This window comes from Gymnodraco acuticeps, unplaced genomic scaffold (assembly GCF_902827175.1).
Source record: "Gymnodraco acuticeps unplaced genomic scaffold, fGymAcu1.1, whole genome shotgun sequence".
NCBI lineage: Eukaryota > Metazoa > Chordata > Actinopteri > Perciformes > Bathydraconidae > Gymnodraco > Gymnodraco acuticeps.
Window position 1 is genome coordinate 1,038,456 of NW_022990558.1, and position 9,096 is coordinate 1,047,551.

General features: G+C 41.9%; 1 protein-coding gene across 1 annotated transcript; it reads left to right on the top strand.

Annotated features, from left to right (window-relative positions):
* The first annotated feature begins 7,365 nt into the window (after positions 1-7,365).
* LOC117553519 (protein FAM200A-like) lies at positions 7,366-8,760 on the top strand. The gene has a single exon (XM_034227500.1). It carries the CDS (start codon positions 7,366-7,368, stop codon positions 8,758-8,760), a length of 1,395 nt encoding a protein of 464 aa, XP_034083391.1.
* Positions 8,761-9,096: the final 336 nt, after the last annotated feature.

The following is a 9,096-nucleotide window of genomic DNA, read 5'->3' on the forward strand; positions in this document are numbered from 1 at the left end:
TCAGAGGCCGTCAGAGGCAGTCGGGCATTCGCGGCACCCTACTCAGGTTGGTGTGTTCCGCACCGTCGTTGCTTTACGGCACATTTTCACACCTCCCGCGGCCAAAGAAAGTCGGCCAAAGAAATCACTCTAGATTGGCTGTTGCCTCCTTTGAATGACGAATACACACTACCGCTGCCTGCTGGTAAGGACAGTTATTGCCACACGTCGACTGAAGTCTTTGCGGTGTGTTCGTAGGGGGGCGGCGTAGCCGACGCAGGCGACGTAGCGGACGTAAAAGTCGGGACGCCTTCGGTACGTGTTATTTGGTCTCAAGTTGCAGGGCCGGACTGGGACAATAAGTCAGGCCGGGAATTATACACCCAGCCAGGCCACTACCAGTTTTTTGTGCCATTTTGCTGGATTTATTTGTCAATATTTACAGCGTTGCTGCCCATAGTGATCTCCCTCTAAATCTACTACCCAAAATAAACATATGGACATGGGTTACTATTTAAAAAAATGTGCAAATCTATTTAGGAACCTATGTGAACATATTTTAAGTGGGGGTGGACCTCAAATCCTATAGGGGGGTCCGGTATAAATGTTGGACTTAAATGCATTAATCTGGTGCATTTTGAGGGGGAAATAAAGAGACTACACCCATATGAAACATAACTGTATACATTTAAATAATCATAAAATCATAAGAACATGGCCATAACCAATAACATCCCATATCCAATATGAAAAAACATTGAAACTTGTTTATTTATTTGTTTTTGGTTCATTTATAGTTGTGAGTGTGTCTGTGCTCCTGAACCAGCCTCTGCTGTCTCCCCCGTCTCCCCCGTCTCCTCTTTGAGGCAGCAGCAAAGACTAGTTTTAATAGTTTATCTTACCTTTTTTCATGCATATTTTACTAATCACTCCCCCCTCAAATGGAAATATGTGTTTACATAAATGGTGACCAAACCGTTTGAGACCCACAGAGAACTTAGACTAAGTTAACTATCTAAACACTCAGAGTCCTTACCTGAGCTGTAGTTATCAGTCTCTCAGTCTGACTGGAGAGGACTCTCCTCCACCTTGTTGTTGAAACAGCTCCTTATATCCGTTAGCGCAGCTAGCTAGCACAAGATGCTAACAACAACAATACACGTAACCGGTGCGCGTGCTTTATCTCACTCGCTCGCGCCACACATAACACACACCCTCCCGAGCTTGAATGACACACAGAGACCAATCGAGGGTATTAGTATGAACTGTATGAAAGTTGCGTTCACAATACATACGTATAAAAAAAAAATCCTCAGGCCAGCAGGCCACTTAGCAGGCCAGGCCATCGGGAAACCTCCCGGTCCTCCTGATGGCCAGTCCGGGCCTGTGGGTTGGTGTGTACCGGCCTTTACCGACACCCCAAAGCGTTCGTCATTCCGAGTGGAACTTTCATTATACAGTCCTTCCTGAATTCCCTATTCTTCAGACCCGATTAAAGAAACTTTCAGCTAAACTTAAAACACACTGGAATTTCAGTCAGTTGCAATGTAAATCTTTGATTATAAGTCCCCCTGTCCTCACATGACGCATCTTTCAGACTGCCTGCTCATGTCTCATGAGAGGTTTGGAGGGCAGTACCCTCAATTGTCTTATTAATAGTGTACAGGACTGGAATGGAGTACTGGACTTGACCTTAAGAATCAGATGCTCTCTTCAGTTAGAGGCTTCATTTAATCCTCGCATCACCAGGGCAACCAACAAAGAAACCTAATTTCCAAGTGTCCACTTTAAAAAAAATCTCCTCCGTGCTACACAACAATTACTGCAGTCATTTGAAGCACAGACTAAATTAATTAATTAGTTAAAGGTGGGGTAGGTAAGTTTCAGAAACCGGCTCGAGATACACTTTTTGTTATATTCCATGGAATGCTCTTAACATCCCGATAGCAATGAATATCTTAAGTGCTTTGACAAAAAATCCATAAAAAAAATGTTATCTGTGGAAGCCGTGGTACTGTAAAAAGTACAACCAATCCGTTTAGCCGGCCCGGCTAAACGGATTGGATTGCCGCCCTGTCTGTCAGCCTTCCATCTCGTGCACGCACAAATGTATCGCGTGCATTGCAGCAGTACTTCAATGACTCGCCAGCAACAAGCGGCCACTTTCACCAGTCTGCTGACGTCATGTGCGCGTTCATGTGTGTTGGAGGAGGTGCTCTATAAGGAAGTCTGAAGGAAGGGGCGGATTCTTTTCGGCTGTGTACTTTCAAATTTTAGTGCACTCGAGCCGGTTTCTGAAATATACCTACCCCACCTTTAAGATGGTTTTAAGAAAAATAAAGAAAATAGGGTGACATCCATTTAATGTCTTAATCTTAAATTGAAACTACCCAGTGAAACGCCTTCAAGAAACAATTATAATATAAGAAAATAAAATAATACATCTAAAAATAATATAATCTAAGACATAAAATAAAATAAATATATATTTCTGATAGACAGTAGCAATGCTCAGAGATCGCTGAAAAAAATATAGTGTCTCTTTTCTCAGGTAAGGGTATGACCAATGCAAGACTTTATGTATTATTTTCTTTTTTGAAAGGGAGCTGATAATAACTTGCATCTTAAATAACAAAAGTAATCAATTTAATTTTAAAACTAATCCTAAATAAATCAATATCTTACCCATTTAATTTATTTTACTTTGGGAAGCCAAAGTGCTATTTAAAACAGGAGGGTGCATCAATGTGTTTTCAATTATTCACCAGCGACTGCAATGTCTTTGCGTTTGGATGTAGCAAGGGACCCAGGAAGTTGGACAAGCAAAGTCAAAAAGATTGCTGTCTCAAACAGTTTTGCTAATTTAATTTAAAAGTGTTAATCGTTACTAGTCAGGTATTGGAGCTACAGTTATACTGTAAGTGAAAGTGTTTGCCTCAGAAAAGTCCAAGCTCAAACTGAACTTATCACAGGATAAAAATTATGACAGTTGATCAACAAGAAGATAGCAAAGGATGGATATGAAGAGAAATGTAAACAGATATAAAACAGAAAGTAAGAGTATATTAAAGGTTGGGTGGACAACATGTCGCTGTAAAGTGTTTGGGGCAATTCGAGGGGATCACGAATGTCTGGATTGATCATATGGGAACTATGACTGTTTAAACAAAACGTGTGCAGCAGCAACTCTTTTCACCCTCTGTCTGAAACCAGAGCCCAGTCTGCTCTGATTGGTCAGCTGGCCGGCTCTGTTGTGATTGGTCAACTGCTTAGTGATGCCGAGCCCCTAGCCTATCATGAATGTATGTGGAGCGCTAGCCAATAGAAGTGTGAGTGTTACGCAGTGATGTCACTATGTTACTCAAGTAAACAAAGTAGTCCAATGCAGGCGTTTCAGGCAGGAGGGGAATGTATGGGAGAGAAACTCCCTCTGGTGGGAACTTTGGAATTTTAGCCTATGAAGACCATTTACATGCACTAAAAAAGGGAAACTTAAAAAAAGCAGAATAGGGTCACTTCAACATTTAACCATGATCACTGTCAAGTGTTTGGGGCAATGTCACTTATTTTCACACCCTGTGACAATTTCCTGTTGGAGGACAGGATGAATATCAGAACCCCTACTACCTGTTAGATAACGTGAGCTGTGCACAAATGATGATGAGGAAAAACCTGCTGCTGGACGTCCATGTACACCTGGGCAAAATAGTTCACAATAACAGGCCATGGCTGATTAATGCTGACAAGCCCTGACTTTTTATGGATGCTAATGGTGCAGTGAGTGTGTGTAAGTGTGTGTACGTGTGGTCTGATGCACTTGCTGTTGCTGCTACCCGTGTCCTTAGTCACAAACTCGTCGTTCCCAGCTCTCGTCTCTCCATAGCAACCAGGAGAGTCTGCAGTCAGGTAAACACATCTTAGAAATTATTTAGTGTAATGTTCAGATCATTTACTGATGGTTACATTTTAACCATAATGATCTCTGCTTTGCTACGCAGATAATTAAAACATATCAGAATGTACTGTGCCATTAACAGGTATGTGTAGAAATAAAATGAATAACTGTTAAGGGCTCATTAGGAGGTTTTCAACCGTATGATTGTATTGAACGTGATCTTGGTTTGAATGTAAACACTCAGACTAAGGATTATTTGACTCCCGCAACGCACAGTGTGGTCCCTGTTGTCACATTGAGGTCATTTGGAGCATAAGAAACTAGGGAATCCTAAGAAGGCCTCTGGGCATTTAGAGTAAGAGGTCCATCCATGTCTCAGAGGTATAAAATATAGTAAACACCCTGGTTTAACATGCAAGTCTTACAAGTAAGAAGGCTCATCAGGTTAAAACATATACACCGTATTTATGGACGATGACTTTTTTATTCCCTCTGTTATGGAAGCAAACAAGAGACAGAAGTATTTGAATTTTATCAGACACCGAATTTATAGCATTGAAAATAATTACTTTGAAAATCATATATCTGAATTTTTTTGCTCCGAATTTACCTATGTGAAATAAAAATGTAACAATTCAAGTTAAAAAAATTTGAATAGTCAAATTCAGATCCCAAAAATGCAAGTGAACATTTTTTGAATGCATATAAAATTCGACGTCAAAAATGTCAGTGTTTAAAATTCGATGTCCAAAATTGCGATGCAACATCATCCGGGCTACTCAGACAGGATAAGCAATCGAGCCCGAATGCAATCAAACCGACTTCTGGCCTATCAGAGCCAAGCGGCGAACTCTGAGACAGAGTGCGGTGAAGCCCAATGCTGCAAACTGTTGGCGATGGATGCAGATGGGAGCAATTCCCGTAGACCCTATGTTAAAATTTCCAACTTAACATCAGAAAATGAACATGTTTCTAGCCTGGATCCACAAAAACATATTCTGTATATAGTTAGATTCCCCCTTCATGACAACGGGACTGCTGCTCCTAGCTCCTCTGTCTCACTGCTAGCTCCGTTAGCTCCATTGGCTCCGTGATGCTACAGGGGCTCAGCTCATGAGGAGAACACTAACTCGGCCGTGTTTGTTGTGTTGGCTCCTGGTGGACTATTCGTCCTGCAAATATAGGATTTATCTGCAGTTAAAACAGACCATCCATGAATGCAGTTTCTTCGGTAAGTCAACCCTGCGTACTTTATGTTATGTTACTGGTGTTTTTATTAAGCTAACGTTAATGAATGTTTAGAGTTGGGTTAGCATTTGAGCAATCGGTAGCTCCATCTGTGCTAACGATGCTATGCGTAGCATCCAAGTTAAACGTAAGAGAGAAGTATAAAACATTAAGTGGGATGCTGCTGTATACCAAAAGGCTTCTGTGCGAGGTTGGTAAAATAAGGTCATCCTTGTACGTTAGATAGTTAGTTTGCTAGTTAGGTTACTGTATGCATTGTTAAGGTTAATTTCAATTCGCTATGCTCTACTATAGCATAAAATAGACTAGCTAACGTCAACGTATTGTTGAAGAGAGGCTTAGTGTATATTAAATCAACCTCACAATAAAATGTGTGAATCTTTAAAATATGAACGTCACATTTCAAGATGGTCCAGAAATAACGCTCCCTTAGATATTGTAATATGGTTTGTTGAACTGGAGTTATTTATTGCAGCTAACCGCATATCCGACGAACGACCCAAACATTGTTGTTTTTAATATTATTACCAATGCCTCTTTCAGTTGTATTATCATCACACTTGAGAAACAGACTTATCGTGGCTGTAGAACGGAACATGTAACTTAATGCCTGCATTTAAGGACGATGAATAGCGTGGTCAATGCTTTAGTTAGTGACAAGGAAATGATTTGTTTAAATATTAGATATGACGTTATCTGTGACTTCAGTGAACATTAAGCTTATCCATTGCATTGCATTTGTTGAATAGGTTTGTGTCTTACCCTTACGTGTGTGATACATATGAATATGGCATATGAAAACCTGATGAAAACAAATTAATGTGACTGACTCATGAAAAACTCATCCAAAGTAACAGTAAAATAAAAAGGATCTACACAATAATACTAAATCAAACTGATACAGTATAAGGACCAGTGGCGTCGCCTATTTTTTCTGTAGCCCCGGACAATTCTCCCTCAATAATATAATACATTAACCGTGCTTTACGTGAACTTCATCATGACACAAGAGAGGACGTAGGACTGTAATTTCCCGTGTTCAGTGAATGCAACAGAGGCATGACACCAGACCAATCAGAGAGTTGCATGGAAATAAACATGTGCTTGTGTCATTCAAGCTCGGCTCTGTGTGTGTGTGGCAATAGCGCATTTAGTGTGATCGAGAGAGAGAGGGACCGGTGCCAGCAGGGACCGTGTTGTTAGCATCTGGTTAGCTAGCTGCACTAACGGACATAAGGAGCTGTTTGTTCCCCAACAAGCTGGAGGAGGGTCCTCTCCTCTCAGACTGAGAGACTCAGGTGAGCTAAAGCAGGGGTTCCCAAAGTGGGAACCCCTCCCCCCCGCGGGTCGCGAGATGTTTTCAAAATCCTCTTGATGTGACCCCCCTGAGGTGTTTTTTAAAAAATGTTTTTTTTTTAAATATATTTTAAATAATAATAATTTGTATTATTATTAATAATAATAATAATAACGTGTGCATAGACATTTTGTATTATGTAAGTCTGTTTAATAGGTAAGCGGGACAAATAAAGGAATTTTGATTCTGACAGATTTACGACAGTCATTTGCAGCTCAAAGGTCACTTTACAGCACCACAGTAAATATCAGAGACGTAAAACACACATCAACTATACTAGTATATTTCTTCTGAACAGATCTTTAATACATTTTTCAAAATGAAACGTTGGTTAATACCAACTAGTGAGAAGGCAGACAGGCCAGCGGAGAAGGCAGCGGAGGAGAGCGGAGGAGAGCGGAGGAGAGCGGAGGAGAGCGGAGAGCCACCATCACAAAGGCCGTTGACTTCTTGCGCGGGAAGAGGAGGAGGAGACGACAACCGTAAGGCGGTCCATAACCAGTCAGACCAGCCTTCATCCAAGTGTTGCAAGTATCGAGAGGAATACATCCAGTACGGATTCACATGCCTCATTATCAATGAAGCACAACATCCCCAATGTGTAGTGTGCACTGAGGTTCTTGCACATGAGAGCTTAAAGCCCGTAAAAATGCTCAGACATTTAAACACGAAACACCCCTCTCTTGCTACTAAACCAGCAGATTTTTTCCGCCGAAAGCAGAGAGAATTGCAAGGCCAAAAGAAAGTTATAACTAAACAAGCAACAATCCCTACCAAGGCTCAAAAGGCATCATATGAGGTGGCATATTTAATTGCACAGGCAAAAAAGCCACACACAATCGGGGAAACCCTAATTAAACCTGCTGCTATCGCTATGAGTAGGGCAATGCATGGGGATAAACAGGCACGGGAGCTGGAAGCAGTGCCGCTGTCTGACGGGACCATATCCCGGCGCATCACGGACATGGCCCAGGATATCAAGTATCAGCTGATTGACAGAGTGAAGAAAGGGAAATATGCTTTGCAGTTAGACGAATCCACAGATATGTCAAACTCTGCCCAACTGCTTGTTTTCGCCAGATACAGTTTTGATGGAAAACTTGATGAGGACATGCTGTTTTGCACCCCGCTGGAGCTAAAGTGCACAGGCGAGGACATTTTCACAAAACTTGACAACAAAATAAAAGAAGAGAGACTGTCTTGGGATGAGTGCATCGCTGTGTGTACAGATGGTGCTGGAGCAATGCTGGGGAAAAAGAGAGGACTAAAAGCAAGAGTCTTACAAGTGGCGCCCCATGTTATCTTTACGCACTGTATTATCCACAGAGAAGCTCTAGCGAGTAAAACGCTTGACCCAGAGCTTAAAAGTGTTCTTGAGACGGCGATAAAAATGGTCAACTACATCAAATCCCGTCCACTCAATACCAGGCTGTTCGCCAATCTCTGCAACGAACTGGGATCGGAGCATCAGGGCCTGCTGTTCCACACAGAAGTCAGGTGGCTTTCAAGGGGAAATGTTCTCAGCCGCCTGTATGAACTGCTGGACGAGGTGCGCTTATTTCTTACGGAGCATGGGTCCCAGCTCGCTGACCACCTGACTGACCCTGACTGGTTAACAAGGCTGGCATATTTGTCTTGCATATTTGACAGACTGAATGGACTTAACCTGTCATTGCAAGGTGAAAACACAAGCATCATGTCTTTGAATGATAAAATCTGTGCATTCAAGAGGAAAGTGGATCGCTGGACTGCGCGAGTTGAAATGGGCAGGATTGATATGTTTCCTGAGCTGGAGGAATTCATAGAGGAAAATGATCTTAGTGTTAACTCTGTGAAGAAGTCTATCCCTACCCACCTGCAAGCCCTCCTGGAACACTTTAACAAGTATTTCCCAGAGGAAGCAGCTCCGGAAAAATATGACTGGATAAGATCACCATTTACCGTAACGACCGCAAGTCATCTGTCATCCGACATGGAGGACGCACTGACTGAACTGTCAAGTGACCGCACATTAAAGACAGCTTTTAATGCGAAGATGCTTGCTGAGTTCTGGATTTCAGTTGAGAGGGAATACCCACAGCTTTCCAAGGCCGCGATGGACGTTCTGACGCCGTTTGGCTCCACATACCTGTGCGAAAAGACTTTCTCGGCACTGACATACATAAAAAACAAATACAGATCTCGTCTAAACGTGGAGGATGATCTCCGAGTGGCCGTCTCCAAAATTAAGCCCAGGATGGATTTGCTGTGCTCCATGCATATTGCCCACCCGTCTCATTAGGTGAGATTAACGCTGAAACATAGCGTATTCCCCAAATGTAAATATGCACCACAACAATGTTCATATGTTTATTAGTTATTATTACCTTTTATGTCTTTAAAGTTTACACCGCAACAATGTTCATATGTTTACTACAGTTTATGTCTTTTAAAGTTTGCACCGCAACAATGTTCTCCTAATTCACATGGAGATTACTTTGACTCACGAGTTCTGCTGTTATCTTATATTAAATTGCTATATGTAAAATCATATCATGGTTGTCAGGCTGTTCTGTTCTTGTGTGTTGTCGTTATGCGCGTGTTTGGATATGCCTATTAGTGCGTGCGTCCTGTGCAC

Bases quoted from the DNA above. Each gene is read 5' to 3' on its own strand.
- LOC117553519 (XM_034227500.1), top strand. From the start codon at position 7,366: ATGCATGGGGATAAACAGGCACGGGAGCTGGAAGCAGTGCCGCTGTCT.